A 22,531-nucleotide genomic window follows, 5' to 3' on the forward strand; every position below is an offset into this window, starting at 1 on the left:
AGCTGAGCCCCCCAATCTTACTTGCAAGAAGTACCTGGCAAAGGTTGTTTGTATGCCTATTCTTCCGCGTCATCCTCATCATCATCATCATCATCAATCATCGTCATCGCCATCATCATCAGGGCTCAAGCCCACATCCCACATCTTCCGAAGTATTTTTGTCTGCGATCTCGGCATCAACAAATTGGTCGGCGGCCAGAGTGTGTTGTATGTGTGTGTGACAGTGTGAGAGAGAGAAGCAAATCAAAGGTACGTGGCATCCAGTCTCACACACACACACACACACACACACACACTTCATCACAGGGCCAGAAGGCTGCGGCTATCGTATTTCATCTCGTACTCTGACCACTACCTCTTCTACAGTTACCACTTCTACGACTACTGCCCTCCCACCCCTACCACCACTTCTACTAAGGCATCCGATTTTCACTCGGAGTGAGCCTCCTACCTACTATTATAGTACCAAAAGTAAATATCTGTCCCATGTTAGTACTATATACATACATACATACATACATACATACATACATACATAGGTATGTAACCTACTTTAAATAGGCGTCTCAACTGGACCCTGCTGCTACCTAGTATAACTAACGATATAAGCAAATCGATGCCATTTGCGAGCAAGGCAGCCAGATAGATAAGTAGACACCTAAGGTAAGGCAAGGTACCTTAACTTACTACCTGAATTTACCTGACCTTACCTTTTACCGACGTACATGTAGTACCGTACTGTGTTCTGCTGATAACGAGGGAAGAGGACTCTATAGGGATACTACTAACACTATGTAGGTACCACAATCACCCCTACTGTCACTGTTGCCATCATCATCAGTATCACATCGTCGACATCAAAATTTCAGACGTCTCAGAGCTAATTCATGAAATAGGTACATTTAATAATGACTCTTGAGATTGTGAAAGATACGTGTACATGGTACATTGGAGACTTTTGGGGGAAATGTTTGATTAAAAATGGATTATATTACGATCCGAGATCCGACGGAACTGCATTCAATAGATCGAGAGAGAATGCACATCTCTAGAGTAGCAAGGTATGTTCCCTGACAAAAATAACTTCGAAGAATGGAACCACGTTCCATGCCTGTTTTCCAACACGTGTGAATGCTGTCCTTGAACATCCCGGGACCTCTTAAATTCGATACAGCATTTGGCGACGTCTTCTCCGTCTGTAGCATCACACGCGGTGTGCATATCATAGCCTTTCCCTTCTAAGCAGGAACATATTGCGGAAGCAGAATTAGATTACGCCTTCCTCTTGTTCGTGCAGAGCGAGAACAAATTGACCCCAGACACGGCCATGGCTTGCCACATCGGCGGCACATCCGACATAGCGCAGAGAGTAAGGGCTTGGATTACGATAGCGTCGGTAGGGATGCAATCAGCCAATCGGGTTTCGCTGGCACGCTCAGCGGAGTGGACTGCACCAGTGACAGAGTCACAGACTCCATTCACCCTGGAGTTCCAAAGCTCTCTGTTGGTCCTGTCCACCCAGTTCTGTTGCAACTCCTGCAGCGTTCTTCCACATCCAAGAGCCAAGGGTCTTCGACACGTGGGTCGTGTACCCCACCCAGATGAGGTCTCAACCGACACTATCTTGAACACTGACTTGTGCTCAACCCTGTGTCCTGCTGGATGCAGAATACTCTAAGGCCCCGAACTCCACGTATCAAGCGGTGGCGGCACCCTCAGATTATCGCATAGCAACAAGTGCATTCTCGATGCTGTTCGCCACCAGGTCGAACTGATTGATCTTCTGACCAAACACTGAGTTCGTCCCATACGAGCTTCTGCGTGATTGGGGGCTCGGGTTGACAGGAAAGCGAGGTCCCTTGGGCCTGTACGTGTCCGGACTCGTCCTGTCCTTGATTGATGAGTGGCTCAATCGTTGCCTCCTGGCATCGTGGCGAGCGATCACCAGCGTGGAGACTTTTGGTGCCATGCTGATGACTTCGTACTGTCCTTCTTCTTCATCCTTTTCGGCCACGTCGATTTTGGCCAGCGGAGGGCCACGAGAGAGAGAAGGGCTGTTATGCAGAGTGTGTCGTTTCCAGGCACCGTTCTGTCTTTCCGGCAAGATGGTTGGTATGTATGGTGAAGGTGCTGAGCCGTCGCACGAAACATCGGCAGGACTCTGCAGTCGTGACAACGGGCTCGGACTTCGTGCAGACACGGGACTAACACCGCCGAATCGGTCGACATGGCAGCTTGCTCTGTAATTTCGTCCTTGACTGACGCTTTGGGGTGTCCATAGTGCAGTGTCTGAGCGACGTCGGAATCGCGAGTCTGAAGAGTACTCGGTACCTGGAGTGGACCAGGGCTCCTCCTCGATGGGTGAGATAGATCTTGATCCACTACTGTCATCTCCGGCACGTGTGGGCGGCACCACAGATAGCTCAACGGCGCCAAATGGGGGTGAAAGCAACGGAGGAGTAGCAGATTTCATTGTGCGGGAGTCCCCATTCCTCTCAGCAACTAAGTCATTGTTCGTTATGACCGTGGGAGCTGGCAGCCGTTGTGATACTCGACGACTTACTGGCAACTGTGGAGCCTTCATTACAGTTTCTGGTGGCGACGGGAGCGGCGGTGGTTGTTCCTTCGATGATGTCGGAGGCCGACTTGGCCGTAAGGAGGCTTGACTGGTGGACATCAGCACCAGTATGCGTAGAGCAGTTGGCAATGAATGACAAACTCACCTCTTCTTCCGGGAGAAGCCGCCAAACAGCTTCTTGAGGCCTCTTGGCTGATCATCTCGCTTCTGCTGTGTCACTTCACGTCAGCATTGCCATCGGGGTCCTAGTAAGGATAGTAGTGTTGTCGGTGACGTGACCTACCGTGACTTCGTCACTTGGGCGATGACTATACTGCGCGCTCTCGGCCTCACTACTCGCAGTCCTCGACACGCCATTATGTTGTGCGGCTTCTTGCAGAGTCTCAATGGTAGGTGGGGCCCAGCGCTCTTCGTCACCACACACGACCACAAACCAGCCCGGTTTCTCTTCTGGCGCAATCTTGTCACGGAGCTCCATGAGCGCGGACCACTGGTTGCCCGTGACCAGTTTGCCTCTGTATTCGTCGATGTTTATGCCCAACTTCACCTCTTGACACACGTCTGCTACATAGGCGAAAGGCTGGCTGGGGGCATTGCTCTCGGTCGATTCGTCTGCGGGATCGAACTGCTCTACAAAGCGGAGGTTGGGCAAGTGCTGCATCAGGTCGGGATAGAGGGCGTGGAAGTTGTCCAGCATGCACTCGGTGGTGCCAGGCGACACGAGCCACTCGGCAGCTGCATCGTCGAGATTCTGGAGGATAATGTGAATGCGGATCAGCGGGCGGGGCCATTTGAAGCCATGCAGCAAGTATACTGGCATGGTGGGCAGCGACTCGACGCGCGGGAGCGGCGCCCTACGAGCGTGTCGACGAGTCGGGGCGCAGGTAGCTTCGCGGAGGTAAGGTACGGTAGGAAAGAGGATAAGGTATGTCTCGAGGGCAACCTGGACAGGCTGGGGCAGAGCTGGACGCGGCGAGAGGAGAAGGTAGCGGTGGGTGGGACGGAGCCAGGCAGTCTCGAGTGATTGATCGCGTGCGGACTGCCTCTGGGGAGAGCGCTCTTAAGAGGCAGGAAAGCAGGTACTAGTATGTATAGTCGGTCATAGGTGAGGCGGGTAGCACATGAACAGGCCGCACCAGGAAGGGCGCAGAGTTCAGCAACAAGAAGCACAATGAATTAATCATGCAGATAGGCGCATGCGAGGCAAGGTAGAACAAGGTACTACTGCTGGAGAATACATAGGTGTATCTCGGTCCGTGCGAGCCGTGAGATAAGTTGAAGGGTCGAGCATCGCGGGAGGACGTGTGTCGTCCGTCGTGGTGTGGCTGCTGGTGACGGCGATGGGCCTGCTGGGGCCGAATGAGCAGGATGTGTGTGGGAGGATAAGGTATAGCGTTCGATTGGAGTGGTAGACTCCCCGGAGTCCCCCCCACCTCACCTCAGTAGAGCCTATAACGACCTTACTACCCTTTGCACTAACTTCTGCCATTAGCGGACCGGTGCGGTGCGTGCTGTCACTGGCGGAATTTGCTCTGGCCTCCGACTATTTTGAGTGGAGTAGTGGAGGAATGGAGCAGGCACGTCCACTTGCAACTCGCATTACAGTATAGAGTTGGGCCTGTCTCAATCCGTCGTTCACGGCATGCGCGGGGCGAGGCGTCCCTCCACCACTCTACCACACTTGGCACACTACCTCCTATTGCTACTGTACTCTTCCTTCACCTGCATGCACCCGGACCTTGTTGCTTGTCACACTAGCAGCGCCACTAGCGCTACTCTATCGGACGTCATGTTTGAGCGTCACACTCTATACACGACACCCTGTGCGCCTATCGCTCTCGACAAGAGAGTCTACTCGCGACTGACTCCGGCACGCTGATGACTCCAATCTGCGCCTACAGCCCACCTCGTCGCGACCGAAGAGCCTAACGAGAATCGGCCGACCGAGAAGTGCGACTCCGATCGATCGACGACCGGACCTCCCAGCCCCAGGGCCATTGCAATGCCATTGCATCTCCTTGGCAAGAAATCATGGAACGTCTACAACCAAGACAATATTTCCCGTGTGCGCAAGGATGAAGCCGACGCCCAGGCCCGACAAGAAGCCGCCGAGCAGCGCATGCAAGAGGAAGATGCTGCACGTCGGATCGCCCTGCTACGAGGCGAGACCGTACCTCCTCTTGCCGAGTCCCGACCAGATGAGGAAGAGCGCCACCACTGCAACGGTAGAAGTGCTGAAGATGAAGACTACTCCACACGAGATCGCAAACGGAAACGCCGGAATGGCGAAGACGATACCGATCGCGATATCCGCTACGCAAAGCAAGCTCGTGAGGCTGGCTTGAAGGCCCGGGAGCTTCTAGGCCAAGTGAACAAGGGAGCGGAGCGGAGCGCCGAAGCTCCTCTGCAAGATCACGCGGGACATATCCAACTGTTCGCTGCGCCTGACGAGAAGGATATTCGAAAGAACCAGAAGAATGCTGAAGCTGAAGCTGAGAAGGCGAAGAAAAGGAAGAGAGAGGAAGATCTTGTCACGATGAAGTTCAGCAATGCTGCAGGATACAGTAATGGGATGCAAAAACCGTGGTATGCTGCTGCCATCGTGGATAAAACTGCGGACAAGACTGCAGATAAGACTGCTTCCAGGAATGAGATGATGCTGGCCGAACTCAAAGGCAATGATGTCTGGGGCAATGAAGACCCAAGAAGGAAAGAAAGAGAAACGAAGAAGATCGTTTCGAGTGATCCTTTCGCTGCTATGCAGAATGCGCAGAGACAATTGAAGCAAAGTGAAAAGGATAAAGAGAGGTGGCAGAGGAAGCAAAGAGCTGAGCTCGAGCAATTGAGGGCGGATCAGAGAAGGCATAGGACAATTGTCGATGATGCGGATAGTCCCGATGAATTCAGTCTTGATACGCCTTCGCTTGCAGAGGGCCCCGATAGTGGTTCTACCAGGCGTAGAAGTAAGCATCGGCATCATCATCATCGACGACACCATAATCGAGAACGGGACGGGGGAAGCAGACATCGCAGTCGCAGTCGCTCTCGAGAGCGGGATAAGATACGACATCGAAGTCGGTCAAGAGAGCGAGAAGGGCATCGGAGCCACCGCTCTCGACATCACGAGCAGAAAGAAGTAGATAGCGTGAGTTGATAACCCAAATCTTGCCTGGCCCTATGCCATGCCCGTCAACCTTGCTTTCTCGATCGTGACTTTCCACCTTTTGAGCAGCAGCATATCTGTCAGTTTGATCAGAAATATCTATAGGAAATACGTCACACTCAAAAGGACTTGCCGAGGGTCAGGTATCCAAGCAAAGAGAGGACCCACCCGCTTAGGTTTTATCAGACAGATATCTATTCTTATACAAAAGGTCGGATAGGGTAGCTACCTATAGAACTAGTGGTACGTGGCTCACCTTCTTATTTTAGTATCTAGGTCCCTTGAAATATACCTATGCTTTTCTGAACTTGAAACCTGTATACCCTAATCATACTATGCTACCAACTACTAACCTAAACAGAAATCACCTAATTTGTGGTTTATACTTTTTCCTCCAATCCATAAGGTAGGTACACAATGTATTTCTTGGCTAATGAAGAAGTGGTGAGCTCAACTTTAATACCAACATCGAATTAGAAAGTCTTTCTCCTACAAGTCGACTGGGGGAGTGGAAGAACGGGGTGGGATGAGACAGTAGATCACAGTACATGTATGTAGCGCACATGTCGAGGTGGAAGCGCAAATTGCATTGTAATGATGACGATGATCATACAGACTCGGTCAGCTAGGAGGTACTAGGTTATATACCTTACCTGTACCTTGGTAGGTACATGCCATCGAATGCAACCTTGAAGCCACTTACAAAGCGTACCTAAACTTCAAGCCCCGATCCTCTTCTCCATACCCATTATCGGCCTTGCCTTCACGCAACGCTCGCTCCTTCGCTTGTTCACGTCGCTTGAGCAGTAACCACACCAAAGGAACCCCTCCGCACGCAATAGCCTCCATAGCAAGCGAGATCGCATTCCCCTTCAAATAACGCGGACTGTCGCTCGAGGGATAAATCTGACTGCTGACCACGCCACTGAGATTCGCCAAGGAAGCGAACAGCGGTGCGCCCACGGATCGCTTCCAGTCGGGACTCAAGTTATTCAACACCCAGGTGAAAATTAGAGCGTTGTAAGGGTAGATTCCTGCGGCGCAGAGAAACATGGCGAAGAAGCCCAGTGAGGCGGATGGGGTGCCGACCACAATGGCATAGCCAATGACACATGGTATCGGTGCGAGAAATGCGAATAATGCTCGTTTGTTGAGGCGATCCGATAGTGTGGTCCAGGTGATGAGTGAAATCGCCGCGAGCACGTAACATGGTATGGAGAGGTAATTCGGTGCGAGACCCTCGTAGCCGAGGCCTTTGATAATGGTGGGAAGGAACGTCCCGAATCCGAAGAGAGGAATCGAGGAACAGAATAATAAAATTGCTGAGGCGTAGACGAATGGGTCGGTGCAAGCCTGTTTTACGTACTTCCAGTCGAACTCGTCAGATCCAATGTAGAGCGAATTTCGTGCTTTGCGAGCTCGCATGACAGCTCTTTCGGAGGCGTTCAAGAACCAGGCTTCCTCCGCATTCTTGGGTAGAGTAAACCAGACCAAAGTACATATGAAGAGGCTAATCGCACCCTCGACGATCTAGATGATCACGTTAGCCATGAGAAAGCACTTGACTGGGAAGTTTTGATAGGGTATGTATGGTACGCACAAAGAGCCACCTCCAGGCGTCGAGGCCTTTCTGACGACCCATAGATTGTATCCCATATGCAAAAAGGCCACCAACGGCGCCGCTCGCAGCACTGGACATGTAGAGCAAGCTGACTCGCTTGGCCTGATTCCCTCGATCCCAGATGGTGGAAATGATAAACGACAGAGCGGGAAACAGCCCTGCTTCGGCCGCACCGAGGAGTAGTCGAACCACGATGCACTGTGCGTAGTTCTGGACGAATCCGGTGCACAAAGTCACTGTTGACCACAATACTAGTGCTATGCCGAGGACAGTGTTGGCTCCATAACGCTTCACGGCCATGACCCACGGGACTTCGAAGACGACGTAAGTTGCATAGAATACAGTACTGATGTCGTTGAACCTAAGAGACGGTCAATAGATGCAATTCGTCTCGTAGACATGATGTACATTGGAGAAGAGCCTACTGATGACCAGTCAAGTTGAGGCCTTCTTCAAAGCCAAACACTCTCGCGTTGCCTGCGTGTATTTTAGCGCGAGTCCTGTGTAGTGAAGAAGCTCCCGTCCCTTTGATATACCAATATTGCTGCGATCGAGATAGGAGATCAACACCATGATCATGAACTGAGGAAGCACAAAAAAGTCAAACTTGCGCAGCGTACGCCTCTCGAGCTCGACATCGTAGGTGCTGTCGATTTCTGCATCACCTGCCGGAAGAGCCAATTGGCAGGCGATATGCGGTTCAGGCTCTTTCTGAGAAGAGTCCGAGATCATGATGAGCAAGGCAAGCAAACATGTGTATAATTATCGAGGAGCGGTTCGTGTTGAATATTGAAGTCGACGTTGCTGCACAGCACGGCACAGCACAGGAGGTAATATCATACTTGCAATGCGTGGGTCGGCACGGGACAATCATGGTTGGATCTTTTCCTATCATGCAGTTGTGGGCCGCTGGTTGATTGATTGTTACACTAAGGTAGTTGGTATGGTGGCTAGCCATTGTTGAGCTGGCCGAGAGTGGCGATCTCGTAGATAGGCAGCGTGAACGTGTTCACGGGCGCTTGCATAGGCATTCTATTGCATGTGGTTACTCAGGTATCATGATAGAGTGGTAATGTATCGATAACATCTCCTTTGTCTCGCTCGTCTGGCTCTTCGTATCTGCCCTGAGTAAGCAAACCCCGCGTCTCTGCGTTCAAGAGATAGGTAGGTACATGTAGTGTAAGTTGCAGCGGGCGACCCGCACGTAGGTATTTGAGCCGAGTGTATGCCAAGACGGATTGTAATGCTTACTGGTATCTTAGGTAAACAACCTCTCTTGGCGAAAGTCGAAATGCCCTTTCACATCTGCCTCTGCATTGAATCTGATCTTGAAGCCCGTCAACGAAATGAAGAAGAACAAGCGCACATGGCTCCGCAAAGGCAAAGTTCATCTATGCTGCACCGGAAGCACACGATGCAGCGCTCCGGACCTGTTTATGCTGAAGCCATCAGTATGATTACCATCATTGTTGTCATCATGCTTACTTCAGTTGCTGCGGTTCACACAGTAGAAGAGCCTGAAGAGGTGAACTTACTCCGCGACAGCCGTAGCCAGGGTATCCAAACCTGCCTGGCCACCAATACAGCCGCCACACGACTGCAGAACTGCAGGTCATCATTCATAGCACGTGTGCTTTTCCCGGGGGCTCTGTGGCAACGGAGCTAAGGAATGATGCGAGCTGTTTATTGGAACCACTGAACAGTACCAATGTCTTGCTGTCAACAGGATCAGGGAGGCAGGCATGTCCTGTACTAACTTCTGCCATAGTCGAGAACTCGAGATTTTTGCAAATGCGAGTTTGCGGAAAGGTTGATCCTTGCTCACCCGGCCTCAGGGTTGAACGTACGGTTAAAAAGCTCACGGTCACCCATATGGTATATCAGCCTGAATCATGAGCGTCCTGTCAGCTCCTCGTCAACTTTCAGACTTCCGTGTCATTTAAATCTCCGACTCGTATCGTCACTTTACAGAGTTCAGTCAACATCTACCGTCCAAACAATGGCAGTGCCCAGTGAAGACATGCCTCCTACCCGAAGACCGGATCCCATAGGAGTACCGGCGAGAGTATCACGAACTGGCGAAATACAGATATGGCCTGGGAACACCGTCGTCTGTCATCTCCAAGAAGGATCAACGCTATGGCATGGGCTGCATATCGTTCAAGATGCTCTGCGCCAACTCGAGGGACCTGTCCAGAAAATGCACTTGATGCCTCCGGGGTCATGGCATATGACCGTCCTTGATGGCGTCAACGAGGCCGATCGCGAGCCTGGACTGTGGCCTCCTGGCAAGGAACAGCAGCCACTCGACGAGTGCACCCAAGACTTTCTACAGCGACTTAGTCAGCTACCACCACGTCTGAAAGCCGAAGGCCTGGCGCCTCCGTACATGGTGCAGGTTGCTGGTATCGAAGTGCACCCCGGCGGCATTCATCTCAAGATAGAATGTCAAAGCGAAGACGAAGAGAAGCGGATGCGAAGGCTTCGGGATGTTTTGGCGGATACGATTGGGTTTCGCCGACCAACACACGAGGCTTATCAGTGGCACATGGGATTTTGCTACTTAACCAAGTATCTCGACGAGGATGAGCCCGAGGTCCGCCGCGTGGTTTCTGGCGTCGAAGCCGCAGTGCAAATCAAGTTCCAACTGGACGCGTTGGAATTTTGCAAATTCGAGACTTTGCATAAGTTCGATAGACTCCTCTTGCTCGCCTAAAGGTTTGACGCACTCGCGTGATAATGGAAGATGTTGGTTGGAATGATATTGATCTCGGTATATAAGTCCAGTATATCGTACTATGCACATCACGAGCCTCTATTCTCCCCTGTACCTAACCTACTGTACGCTACGCTTTAGGTTTGCCACTACGGTTGCTTGCAAAGAGGGAAGGGGCATATAGGCTAAATGTAGTTGGTTGTCCTTAATATGTCCTACGGTAACAGGCCTGCCCGTTAGTAGTACGGAATGTCTACTAATGATTTTCGCGCGTACGTATGCGCGCGTACGTGCGTAGGAGGTGTGTATACCTATATAATTGTATTCTACCTTTATCTTCTTCTTTTTAGGCTTCTTCTTCTACTTCTTCTCCTTCTTCTCCTTCCTTCTTCCTAGGCAACTCCATCTCTATCTCTATCTCTACCTCCTCCTCCCCCTTATCCTCCTCTTCTCTTTGTTCTTCTCTTCTAAATTTCAGGCAAGGTAGTCCCTAGGTACAGGGAGGCAGTTTTCTAAGGTAGTAACATATTCGATTTAGCGTAATCCACTATAAAGGCTGCGCTAACAGAATACTTCTAGACGGGCCGGCGGGCGCTCCCGGACTAATTTCTTCAGCTAGAGCACTCTAAACTTCACTTCGGAATGGAAGTCCGCCGTTCCGTACCAATAACAACATCACTCAGGTACAGGTCCAGGTACTTCTTGAGGTCTAAACAGCTAGGAGGTAGGCTTGGAGCATAGTAAGATCAATTCGGTACCCTAAACACCTATCACTCATTCTTTTACGGATTTGTTACTTGGTTACCTAGGAACTACTCGCACTAGAATCTGCTGCCGCCGACCGCTTTGGTATCCGTTTGAAAGCCGCCCGTCTGTCTCCACTCTCATCGGTTGAGCGAGGCAGGCATCAGATTGCCAGACCTCTCTGGAAAAAGCCGGGTGAAAAGCTCTTCCAGTTACTTCGCTCCATGATAGGGGCAGAGAAAGTTGAGGTAATTGTCGTAGTCGGCACTCGCCCTGTAATTCGCAAAATCTCCCATGACGTCTATCACGCACTGGTCTGCCCTTTTGTCGCAGAACGCTAACCTGCGAGTCACTTGATCTTGCTGCTGGCTGAATCCCCCAACTCCTTTGTCTACCCTCCAAAACCTACGACCGCCACGTCTGCCAACAGCGAACGTGCAGGCGTCCGGCAGGACAACAACTGACACCTTCTTCCGACCGTTCTTCTCAGCCCAGTCGAAAGCTTGGTTTGCCGCCGCCTCCGTCGGGGGGTTGACATCGTTTCCGTACATGGCACTGACTGATTCCATGAAAGCAGCTCCATTGCCTGAGTGGTCTTTTTGAGCATTGGCCCAGCAGTCTAGGTACTCGCCAACGCTCAGAGTTGTGCCAAACACACGGAGCTTGTCGGTGCCTTTCACGAGGTTCACTTCGTTGATTTCGGGTATGATTTGGATGCCACCCCATCCGTGTGCGCGAGCGTATCGGTAACATGTATCCGCCCCGTTGTAGCCCGTAAATTTGGGATCGATGGCAAGGGTAGCCCAAAACTTGATGCGGACTTGATGTTGCAGTCCCATGCGTCTGATAAGTGCTGCACTCTTATCCGCTATGAATGGGGCTTGAACATCGAGCATGATGGTGAACTGGGCGTTAGCTGGCTTGAGAGTTTCCAACAACTTTTCCAGCGTGACCAGCCCGGGATCCGAGGCGGACTCTCTGTTGACGATGTAGCCTCCCCTTCCATATATCTTCAAGGGCGTGCCAACGAGATCTTCGGCGGGGAGACTCGAGAAGGGGATTGCTTTCGGAGCCTCCCTGGTCTTGAGTGCCACATTCACCCAATTGAGTGTTCCTCCTGCATTGTCCTTTTCTGTTAATGCGTTCAAATTAGGATCGTGGAAGGCGAACAAAACGCCATCTTTCGAGACTCTGATGTCCACCTCCACCCCATTGACACCTCTCATGGCCATTGCATGGACCATGGCATCAAGACTGTTTTCCGCGGTGTTATAGACGGTTTGTTGGTCATGGAACACACCCCGATGAGCGATCAGCTCCCACGAAATAGCCGATTGGGTCAGTGCAAGGAGCGCTACCCCAATCCAATGCATGTTCTTCTTGATAGATGGGGTCAACATGATGGTAAGCCTCGACTCCCCAAAGTCTCTGGTGCAAACGATGTCTGAATAAGTGTCTTGCTTGGCTCTCCGGTGTGGGATGCGTGTCTGGAGAAGGCATTTGAACGGCCGAAGCAGTCCTCTTTTATAGATTTTCCCATCGCGAGGAGGTTGTCGTCAGGGTAGAAAAAGGCAAAGCGTGAGGCTACGCAAGATCGTAATAACAAAGGGTCGAACCAGTCAGATGTAGTATACTTGGACCAACGTCGACGTGGATGCGGGAGGTAGAACTCTGAGGGCAAATTGGCTCCTGGGGAAGACGATCCAGTACGGCGCCTACGAAGAAGCACGTGGGCGCAGGCCATGAACAAGCTTGCCTGACTATTACGAGGCCGCTGTCGATTCTGTTCAAGGCGATGCCTTGTAGGCCAAGATGCCGCGGTTCGGTTGTGTTGAGTGTTTCGGCTGTGTTGAGTGCTTCGGCGTAGAATTAGGTTTTCGGCGAAGCCCTAGGTACAGTAGAGAGGGAGAAACGGGGTTACGAAAAAGGGAAAGGGAACCATGTATATGCAGTGGTCTCTCGCTGTCAGTCGCTGTCATACAGTCGATTATAAGCTGGAACTTTTTAAGCAGATTAACTCCTGTTAACTACATAGAGACTAGAGTAGGTCTATAGGTACTCTATACATAGGTATGAAAAGTCTTATGGTACATGTTGTCAGACTGTCAGTCGAATAGGTGCCGACATGTAATATACATTCCAAGTTTCCACTACCTAATAGGAATTACTGACTTACTCTCCGCACACGTCAGAAATACCTGCCCTAAGCAGCTGGGCAGACACTATAGCTTCGCTCAGAGACTCGTATTTTGACGACAGTCCATCTGAACGAACTGAGTACACCATGTGCTCTGCACTGCCTGTCATCAAGACGCTGGAAACACTGCCTACGCACGCAGCTTCGCACATGTCGATCGTGTCAAATATCCGCAAGGTCGCTGGAGCCAGTCATTCGGACATGTGGGACATGGCCATGCTGTCAGCAATCGAGAGTCGTCTTCGCAGCTCTCGGAACATGAAGGTCGTTGGAGGAAGGTCGTGTACGGTTAGACGACTTGTATTGGTTAGACACGAACACTACACTACTACCATGCCACCCCATCAGACCGATGACCGTATGCACGAGCATGATTTTGGGCGTCTGAATGTTTCACTGGGCTGGTTGGTCTACAACAACAACAACCACAACAGCAACACCCTTGGCGTTGGTTTCTGCACTCGACCATCATTCCGGCTCTACCGAAGCCCATGACATCGTCACAACCGCGGTTTGAAAATTAAATCGCACCGATCATGCCGTGATCGATAACCGTTCGCCTCGAACGGCTCCATCTTGGCAGGCGTTGTCTCTGGTGCAACCTCAATATCGAACGCGAGCAGCGTGCTGTTGAGTATCATCTTCATCTGATACAGCGCCATGTTACCACCGGGACATCTTCGTGCTCCAACGCCAAAGGGCACGAGATATCGACGCCGCTCGGCCCTCATCTCTGCATCCAACCATCGGGTCGGGTCGTATATATCAGCGTTGGGAAAGAGATGGGGCTGCTGCCGGCTCATGGACAGAGACTGCGTTGTCACTACCGTGCCTTGGGGTAGGAAGTGGCCAAGTACCTCTAGACCACCTGCTGGCACTAGACGGCTTCCCGTCAATGCCACTGGGGGTCGGAAGCGCAATCCTTCCTGAATGCAGGCGTCAAGAAGTTTGAGTGAGTCCAGATCATCTTGATCAGGATTGTTGACGAGCTCTTGGTACAGTTGCTCAAGCAGGTGCGGAGCCTTGGCGAGCTCGTAGTAGATAAAAGCGAGCGCTGATGATGTCGTCTCTGTCGCTGCCAAGATTTGTCCAGCAATTTCGGCACTCAGCTCATCTTTTGTCCACGCTTGCACGGGATACTTGGCGTCTGTATCAGTACAGAGGCTGTAGAAGTTCTTCTCCGCTGTCCCTGGTCGCTGCTTCTCGTAGGCCTGAGCTTGCTCTTGGACTTCTGCTCCCAGATCGAAGAGCTTGTCGCTGGACTGCACCCGAAACCGAGCGTGGTTGAAGGGCCCATATTTGAGCCAACCGAAAGTCCACTCGGGGAGGCAGAGTCGCCACACTACAAGAAAGTTATATTCTCCAACGACATCAGGAAAGTCAGCGCCATCGAGGTCGACACCAGGTCCTCCGATCAGGGGCTGTGTGTTCTTGAGTGTGCAGATGCGGAGATGGCGAACGATATCTTCGGATCTAAAGCCTTGGGACCGACCCAATTCATTGACCATATGTCCGATGTTCTTGGAAAAGGTTGAATGCCACACCTTGAGGTTGTTGGTCGTGGACGCAATCATGACCGGGTGTCGGCGCTGTCTGGCAACGCTATGCTCGGGATATGTCACCGTCCAGTCGTGTCCACCCACACGCAGAGCCCGAATGGCCTTGGGGGAAGTGTCAAGATCCTTCCGCGCGAAAATCTTCTCGACTGCCTCTCGATCATTCAGGAGCACCATGTTCGGGCTGATTCGCACAATGGAACCATAGCGAGTGAGCAGGTCGTCCGCTTGGAGAGACAAACGACCATGCCATCGTTGCCATCTGATCCATGCAGTAGTTGCAGCTGGCAGCCACGGCCCGGGAATCGTTCTCAAGGGGTGGATGTGAGCGTTGTATACCATCTTGCCCAACTGTATGCCGACACAAATTCCCACCAGTACCATGATGAGGGTACCCCATTGGCAGCTCGACAAAGCTAGGTCCGCCATGTAGCTATGGATCGTCATCGTCTCCTTGATGTTCGAGGAGATCTAGGGCACAGGAGTTGTAGTTGGTGTGCAGAAAGAGAGGTACAGCAGAGGACTGTCAGTGGTTTGCAGAAGGTATACTGCAACCAAGATGAACCGACAGGACCAATCCTTCTATACTTGAGCGAGTCGCAGGCTCGCAGGCTCGCAGTCTCGACGCCGATCGTCGCCAACTGAGTCTCGCCACCTCATCCATGCGAAATCCCAAGTCCCCATGAGGCCTAAGGTGATAGTGCTGGGCAGCACGAACGCCGCACCATCAGTCACGGGGGAACCGCTCGATGTACACCGTTCGGTCGATCTAAAACAAGCCATACTGGTGTGCTTCCAGGTTTATTCCTTGTTGAAAAGTCGACGACAACTGCTGGCTAGAGCTATCACTTTGCCTTCGGACATAGCCCAATCCCATAAACCTGGTATGCGTGAACGACTTCCCAGCTTAGCCTCGTTGAGCTCACATTACTGATCGCCACTGAGCTATAAATCGATGGAATTGGGGGCCATGTACCCTCCGAGAGGCCTTCCCAGGTAGGTACAAGTCGGAGTTCAGTCAGACAAGGCTCGTTTGCCCACTGCGCGCGATGCCAAGGCGAGAGAGTGAGTCCAGGTTGTCCCATTGCCACTGAGGTATGGTAGGTCTGCTGCGTCGGCTCTTCTCTAGTTATCGCCCAAGGTGGAGACTCTACAGGCATGGTTGGAAACGTCTCGTGCATCTTCTGCCTAGCCAGTAGGAGGAAGCCGATGAAAGAGTTCTGTATAGAAGACGCTAGAGTTGTCACAAATACAATCGCTCCATGTCATCCCACGACTTGGTAGGTAGGGTTCCGGGGACTATCGGCAGGAGGTTGCATTCGTTCGCTTCGTCATAATTGGACAAGCCACGCGTCTGTACCTACCATCTCAGCAGTTATTATCGAATATGCGATTTCTTGATTGAGCGTGCTATACACAGTTTCCTCTCTTGGACCCCATTAGAGACCACCGTTAAATCCCGGCGAACGTTCGGTCGGCATTCGGCGTCTCCGAAATCGTCACTATTTGCAGGGGCTTGGCATTTCGGTATTTCCGATATCGACAACATTCACGGTATCGTCGCGACGTCGTCAGCTGCCTTTGAGACGCACTTTCAGCACAAAGCTAGATTCTCGATAGACCGGGCTTTGAAGGATGGAAAAACAAGGAGGGTTAGTCTTGATCCAATAACAACTAGGAGGTACAGCAATCAGACCGAGGCAAATCCGGCGAAGCTGCGGCGGCGAGGTCGACCTCTCGCGGATCATCATTCCCTCCTGCTAGGAGATAAGTCTTGATCCGACACCAATTAAAGCTGTTAAGAAGTCAGACCTAGGTAGACAAGCTCATCGATGCATATCGGTCCCGATATCTCGCGAGCCAGTTTTGCCATCTACTTCCAAGATTCAAAAAATACCATGGTTGTCAGGATCCTCTGCAGGCTGATTCCTGTCGACACTGCCACTGACGACTTCTCCGCTGCGCTGGCGACAGTCTGCGCGATCGATACTCGGTGCGCATAGGTTGTTAGTATTAGCGACTCCAGGAGGACCTTCTCTTGCCTACTGCCGGCTTTTCTCATTTTCTCACTATGATACGAACCACCCTGTACCAAAGTAACCAAGTGGGCCGGTCTAGCAGAAGCCGTTGCCTGAGGTGGTGGCTTGCCAGATATTAGCCGATTCTGTTTCGACAAGCAAGTTGGAACGGTACCTATAAAGTACAGTATAAAGATACCTACATAGTGGAATTGCACGGGGGAAGTCGGTGAAGGCTGTAGATTTGTATTGTAGTCAGTACATGTACCTCCTAGCGCGATGCTTGATCTGAAGCTCCCTAGAAGCCTCGTCGGATGATGCTCCTTCTGCCAATCAAGAAGCGGCGCTATCGACTTCCGGAAGCATCAAGTTCCCTGTAAAAGACTCTTGATTTGGGCGATTTGGGCTTCAAAAGTCTTCAACAGTCTTCAACTCATGTTCACGAAAGGGTTCACGCTACCAACGGGAACGGGGCTTCCGTTAGGGCCATCATGCCATGTCTTTTGATGACCCCGGGAACGGAAGTCCTCGCCGCCATGCCGTAGGGCTCAGGCCAAAGGCACCTTGTAGCGAGAGTAGGAATCTCCATCTCTATCACCATCACCAACTCCATCACCATCACCAACACCATCACCATCACCATCACCAACTCCATCACCATCTCCAACTCCATCACCATCACCATCTCCATCTCCATCTCCATATCTCCATCTCTCCATCTCGCATAGTGGAACATGTCAGGAGTGATACAGCGCCATTCCACGCTCCATCATGTACGCTGCGTGTCGTCACCTTGTGCTCAAGGACGCACAACATAAATTAGTAAGGCACAAACAACATTGAAGGTGCCTAAGGTGACCACCTACACGAGTACAAGGTAGGCGCTGTAGACACCATCTCACTTCACTTCTCCTTCCCACCCCCTACAACTTGATAATATCAGGTAGGTACAGGTACCCTAACCACTTCTACCCCCTACCACGACCACGATGGCAGAACCTGCGCCACCCGCGCCATCACAAAAAGTCCCGCCACCAAAAGGGCCACCAGAGCCGTTGATGGCAGAGACACCCATCATCATCCTCCCCAAAGCAGAAAATGCCTCGTCCTTTGCCTCCCAGACTTCCCCACTGGGTCACGATGCCGATGAATCCATTGTTGACCTGGGTTGGCACGAGAACCCAGAGAACGTCGAGCATTTGATTGACGGCATCTCTAATGAAGATGTCTTCACTCTGGTTCGAAGATTCAACAAGGTCGTATGGTATTTGAAGGATGCCCCATCTCCGGCCGTGAAAGCCGGGGGGCTCGACCTAGCAGTGGCACCAGATCAAGAATTTGCTCCAAACAAGATGCGTGCTCAGATGGAGCGGCTTTATATCAGCGTCGTAGGTGCTTCTGACTCCAAAGGGGCAACGGGCAGCCTCAACTAATCGATCTCCAGTTGGTGCGAGCCCTAGCCACCGTGAAGCATATCGCACGACTTCGGTCCTGGAACGAGAAAATGCGAACAGGTGCATTCTGCTTCGTAAGCATACCTGGTCATCTTGTGCACGCTCAGGCTGACAAGTTGCATATGTAGCTATACTTTGGCTTATGGGCATTGGACTTGCTTGTATGTGGCGTGTTGATCACTACACTCGCACTCATTGTGTCGCCACGAGTTCGGGACGTGTTATTTCCCACGGCACCTATCGCCCTTGTTGACAGCATATCCGGCGGATTGACTCAACCAAACTCTGGTTTACTTGGATCTCACGACTCCGTCACAGGTGCACCGGAGAACATGCCGGGTGAAGCTGTGGAGTCTGAAGCCGCCAATTTCGTGACTGCACTCGCTAGTATCGGCACCAATCTGATGACTGGGGAGGATCCGGCTGGAGAGCCCAATCCTCCCGGGCAAGGTACGGGTGGTTTCTCAAAAGCCACACCAGATGAGGTACGACCAGAAACTGCCCACGGCAATGGAGAGACATTCGCTGACCCATGAAATGAATATGTAGGTCACCACGATGATAGCATCCGCAAAAGACAAGGCAGAAGGTGTGAAAGCGCCTTCGCAGGACAAGACCAAAGTGCCTATGGGAACCATCATGTGGTCGAAAGTGCGACCAGCAATGCACCTACTCACCTGTACCTGCGACATTGTAGAAAAGTTTGCAAAGTCAGTGGAAATTGCTTTTAGAATCTCCATTTGGTGCTGACTATTGTAGTGCATTGAACCCCAAGCCACCTTTTCATCCAAATGCGCATCGCCTCCGACTCGCAAGTGCTCTTGCTCCAATTGTCGCAGTATCGCCATTTGTGAAACGAGATCTGGTGTTCCATGCTGCTTCCTTCGTCTTCGGTGTGCTCCTTTTCGGCAAGCCTGCAATGAGCTCAGCATCTGAGTGGATCAATCAACGATACCCCGAATGGTCAGAGAAGATAGACATCAACAAGTAGGTGGTGGCATTCGTTCATACTTGATGAAATAAACTAATACTCGATAGTACTCTACTTTATGGAGTGCCCACAAATCCCCAACTAGCTCTCATGCTGCTTCGAGAAGGTGAGAAGAGAAAGACACCTCTACCGCCGCCGCCTCGCATGGCAAAAGCACCAGCGAAAACAGCGCTGCCCCTCGACAAGAGCATAATCAATGCAACTGCTGGTGACCAACCACTGGGCGCCTCTGGACTCGAGCTGGCAGAGGCTGCCGCACCAAATGATGATACTCTCGACGATGCTGGCGGAGATGATGTTGAGGTTACGAAGCGCGAGGGGAGCAAAGAGCCTCACAAGCTTTTGCGCTTCATCAAAGGAGCTGCCAGAACCAGCGTCAAAGGGGCTGTGGCCCTTGACAAGGTGCGAGCCAAGCTGGGTCATGATGGCGCGCGTAACCGCGCCGGTGTTGTTCCCAGCAAACGCCAGAACGCAATCAGTGGGCCATATCAGTTTGACGCACGCTACCTAGGCGAGAAAGGGTTTCTCTACATTGACACGAACGCGGTGGTCCCCTTTCTAGCATTCAACAAACTTTCCGCAAAGACAAGCGGTGGCGTGAGTGCAAGCCCTCCACTGCAGCTGCAACCGGTCTGGACGATGCCCATATCGGACATCCAAGAGATACGAAAGCACTCGGGCTATGGCTTCAAGTCGAAGCTGGCAGCAGGCTGGGCTCTAGACCAGGAAATTAGCGACGCAATCGGCCTGCAAGATCGGCTCGGCAATAAGTTTGCAGTCACAGCCATCCCACAACGCGACGCAGTGTTCAATCGTTTGATCGCCATTGGTGACCAGAAGTGGGAGATGTGGTAAGGCATTGAGATAGATGGCGTTGGTCGATGTTTCGCGAGAGGCCTTTTTCCGCCGACGACCATCCCCACGCGCGCTCGAAGAAATGGTACTACCTAAGTATATGCAGACTTAGTAGTAGTAGTTGATAGTATTGATAAGGATGCACCTTACTTATCTTCTTATTTTTTCTCTCGAAAAGGATATGATCTCCGCAGCGAAGCTTGTTACCTTACCTACTTTAGGCATAAAGCAATATGGATAGATACCTAGATGGATGGTCATGGGCACCTACTACATATATCCTGAGGTATAGTATGAATGAATGATATTGGTGCGTTCAAGAGAAGAGTCTGTCTCTCTCCTCTCTTGACAGACTGAAGCTGAGACTTGTACCTATGTAGAGGAACCACGGTCGCCGCTGAAGGTATACTTGTATCCTCATCACAGGACTGTACGTAATGTAGATACCCGATGATTGAAAGTCATATAGCATAACGTAGATCGATACCAATAAATGAGTGTCTTGCAAAGCACGACTCATAGCCAAAACATACCAGTCTCCAACTCTCGCCGAAACAAGAAGCGATATCTACAATGTTCGTTCTATTCCATCCATCCTTTAACCCTGCCAGGCGATATCGGAAGGAGAAACGAAACGTTTTTAACCCGCTTTGTGGTTGGTTGGTTGGTTGGTTGATGTTCCACGTCCCTGAAGAAACGAGCTCATCTTCCATGCTCTACTGCTCTACCAGTCGCATCCCTCGGCTTAATCTTGCATCGGGACATGCACTCTGCCGAGCCCCAATTTGCGCCGGTGCCCGGAGGTAAAGCGTGCGACGAAGTTTGGTCGTTGACGATGTTGCCGCCAAAGGCTGCATTCACCCATGCGGGCGCGAAGCCATTGAGGAAAATTTGGTTGATGTTCATGGTTCCGGCATCTTCGTGATTGAGCGCCGAGACGAGTTGAGCTGGCTTACATGCTGCATGGCCGTCAGTCGGCAAAGTATCGCAGGTGCGCTGTGAATGCGGACTTACCGTTGTTGGCCATCATGTGCATACTGCCGGCGGGAAAGATGGTCGCTTGGCCGGGAGTTAGGGATGTCACGATCGTGTGAGCTCCGTTCTCTTCTTGCATCCAGGTTGTGGTGTTGCCCAGTACAGCTACGACCCAGTTGGCGGCGCGAGGATGGTAGTGTGGTGGCAACATGGCGCATGGGCCGAGATTGACCGTGGCTACTGTTGGGTAGTCAGCACCTCATGTCTGGTTCAGTATCATCATGGTGCTCCAACGAACAGGTGAGTCCGTTCCCGTGCGCAGCTGGGAATGTCGCAGCGTTCATGTTCGTCACGCCGCCGGGCGCCCAGTTGTAGGTGGACTTCTGGAGGTTGAAGTCGAACGTCCAGTCGGCGTTACTTGGTAGCAGCGCCAGTCGGTCGAGCTGAGTGGCAGCCGTCGTCAGTTTCGCAATTCGTTCGGGATCTTTGGTTATGTCGACGGCAGACACTTTCAGCCATAGAAGCGCAAGAAGGAGGCTGAGGCCCATTCCAGAGATTCGGAACATGATGGTTTGCAGAAGAGCCCAGAAGTGTGGTCGATGCCTTGCTGTACACCTTCAGGTCTTTTGGTGCTGTGTAGCACTACAGTATCGAGTAACAGCCCGAGGAGAGCCAGAAAGGAGATGGGGGACCAGATCTGTTGTGAGTGTACGCGTTCAGGGCTTGATGGGATGGCAGGATCTTTCAAAGTAGATATAGAGGCCAAGACTATGACCCGGGAGGGGGGATACTTTTATATATCCTGCGCTGTGCTCACCAGACGGGGATACGGCACATGGTCGAAGAGAGGAGGCGCTACCATGCAACGTGCGATGATCGCTTGCCCTGGCATCTTGGACGATAGCTCTGCTACTACGTAGTCCGTGATTGCGAAGCGAAAGCCGTCAGGATTTCGCATGAACTAGATCCTACTGTCAATAGCGCGCAAATTCTCGGTGCCGGTCTGTTGAGCAAGATATTAGCTCGCTTCCCAGCTACGTATGTTGCGGGACAGCAATGATCTAGGACCGTGATGCTTGTGTAGCTGATGGCCTTTGTACTGTACGTAAGAGGCACATCCAGCACCGGAATGGCATGCTTCACAGCCTGCTCTCGCGCATCCCTGCCTTTTGCCATGTCGAGACCATCGCATTTCAATGTCGAGTCTCGACAACATGCCTCTGATTCTCAGACCATCACTAAGCAACGGATATGATGCTGGAAATTGTGTCGACGTTGCTGACTCGTCAGTATAGTCGTTATTTACTACCGTGGCGCTGAGTACAGCAGGACGTGCTCTGGTCACACGGCAGTCGCCAATACCAACAAATTCACCGTTCGTATGGTCCTGCAACATGTGGCGTTCAAGTGGTCCAGTCTGTGCGGCCCATCAAGAGATATGCCCTATGAACGAGATGTCCTTTGTAGGGGTTACTTGGGGTAGGAAGCGAGAAGGCTGTACCGCTCTAGCGGTCGCGCCCTTGATTCGTATAAGGCCAGCAAATCTCAACCACCGGCTGACCGCCAGAACACGATTTAGCGGGCTATTGGATCTTCGAACGGCGCATCTTAGGCACCGCATCTCACATCGTCTTCGACGAGCGCCATCGGTTCCTGGAGGCTT

The 22,531-nt window shown here is 51.7% G+C and overlaps 10 protein-coding genes across 10 annotated transcripts; 4 read left to right on the plus strand and 6 right to left on the minus strand.

The window, feature by feature from the left end:
- Positions 1-1,720: 1,720 nt before the first annotated feature.
- On the minus strand, positions 1,721-3,398 carry SEPMUDRAFT_108191 (uncharacterized protein; the record flags this gene model as incomplete). The annotated part of the gene is made up of 4 exons (XM_016900725.1): positions 1,721-2,502; positions 2,564-2,661; positions 2,724-2,788; positions 2,862-3,398. The coding sequence occupies 4 exons, from the start codon at positions 3,396-3,398 to the stop codon at positions 1,721-1,723; spliced, it is 1,482 nt and encodes a 493-aa protein (XP_016760839.1).
- A 907-nt stretch (positions 3,399-4,305) lies between these two features.
- Positions 4,306-5,753, plus strand: SEPMUDRAFT_149306 (uncharacterized protein). The gene has a single exon (XM_016905477.1). The coding sequence runs from the start codon at positions 4,581-4,583 to the stop codon at positions 5,730-5,732; it is 1,152 nt and encodes a 383-aa protein (XP_016760840.1). The 5' UTR covers positions 4,306-4,580; the 3' UTR covers positions 5,733-5,753.
- A 687-nt stretch (positions 5,754-6,440) lies between these two features.
- On the minus strand, positions 6,441-7,956 carry SEPMUDRAFT_156363 (MFS general substrate transporter; the record flags this gene model as incomplete). Its single annotated transcript, XM_016907667.1, has 4 exons — positions 7,899-7,956; positions 7,788-7,839; positions 7,342-7,723; positions 6,441-7,271 (listed from the first exon to the last, which is right to left on the minus strand). The coding sequence occupies exons 1-4, from the start codon at positions 7,939-7,941 to the stop codon at positions 6,441-6,443; spliced, it is 1,308 nt and encodes a 435-aa protein (XP_016760841.1). The 5' UTR covers positions 7,942-7,956.
- A 697-nt stretch (positions 7,957-8,653) lies between these two features.
- Positions 8,654-9,028, plus strand: SEPMUDRAFT_117285 (uncharacterized protein; the record flags this gene model as incomplete). Its single annotated transcript, XM_016901321.1, has 1 exon — positions 8,654-9,028. One exon carries the CDS (start codon positions 8,654-8,656, stop codon positions 9,026-9,028), a length of 375 nt encoding a protein of 124 aa, XP_016760842.1.
- A 354-nt stretch (positions 9,029-9,382) lies between these two features.
- SEPMUDRAFT_141595 (DUF1868-domain-containing protein) lies at positions 9,383-10,078 on the plus strand (the record flags this gene model as incomplete). Its single annotated transcript, XM_016902970.1, has 1 exon — positions 9,383-10,078. The coding sequence occupies one exon, from the start codon at positions 9,383-9,385 to the stop codon at positions 10,076-10,078; it is 696 nt and encodes a 231-aa protein (XP_016760843.1).
- A 956-nt stretch (positions 10,079-11,034) lies between these two features.
- SEPMUDRAFT_108195 (uncharacterized protein) lies at positions 11,035-12,222 on the minus strand (the record flags this gene model as incomplete). Its single annotated transcript, XM_016900726.1, has 1 exon — positions 11,035-12,222. One exon carries the CDS (start codon positions 12,220-12,222, stop codon positions 11,035-11,037), a length of 1,188 nt encoding a protein of 395 aa, XP_016760844.1.
- A 1,297-nt stretch (positions 12,223-13,519) lies between these two features.
- SEPMUDRAFT_117288 (benzoate 4-monooxygenase cytochrome P450) lies at positions 13,520-14,959 on the minus strand (the record flags this gene model as incomplete). The annotated part of the gene is made up of 1 exon (XM_016901322.1): positions 13,520-14,959. One exon carries the CDS (start codon positions 14,957-14,959, stop codon positions 13,520-13,522), a length of 1,440 nt encoding a protein of 479 aa, XP_016760845.1.
- A 19-nt stretch (positions 14,960-14,978) lies between these two features.
- Positions 14,979-15,459, minus strand: SEPMUDRAFT_149307 (uncharacterized protein). Its single transcript, XM_016905478.1, has one exon. It carries the CDS (start codon positions 15,356-15,358, stop codon positions 15,158-15,160), a length of 201 nt encoding a protein of 66 aa, XP_016760846.1. The 5' UTR covers positions 15,359-15,459; the 3' UTR covers positions 14,979-15,157.
- A 2,192-nt stretch (positions 15,460-17,651) lies between these two features.
- On the plus strand, positions 17,652-19,893 carry SEPMUDRAFT_66047 (uncharacterized protein; the record flags this gene model as incomplete). The annotated part of the gene is made up of 6 exons (XM_016909739.1): positions 17,652-17,981; positions 18,038-18,121; positions 18,176-18,532; positions 18,597-18,757; positions 18,807-19,034; positions 19,086-19,893. The coding sequence occupies 6 exons, from the start codon at positions 17,652-17,654 to the stop codon at positions 19,891-19,893; spliced, it is 1,968 nt and encodes a 655-aa protein (XP_016760847.1).
- Positions 19,894-20,646: 753 nt separating this feature from the next.
- Positions 20,647-21,335, minus strand: SEPMUDRAFT_9732 (RmlC-like cupin; the record flags this gene model as incomplete). The annotated part of the gene is made up of 3 exons (XM_016910656.1): positions 20,647-20,852; positions 20,908-21,108; positions 21,167-21,335. Coding segments are annotated over 3 exons (576 nt in total), but the record flags the coding sequence as incomplete, so codon positions are not given.
- Between the last annotated feature and the right edge of the window lie 1,196 nt (positions 21,336-22,531).

The sequence above is a fragment of the Sphaerulina musiva genome (genome assembly GCF_000320565.1).
Source record: "Sphaerulina musiva SO2202 unplaced genomic scaffold SEPMUscaffold_5, whole genome shotgun sequence".
NCBI lineage: Eukaryota > Fungi > Ascomycota > Dothideomycetes > Mycosphaerellales > Mycosphaerellaceae > Sphaerulina > Sphaerulina musiva.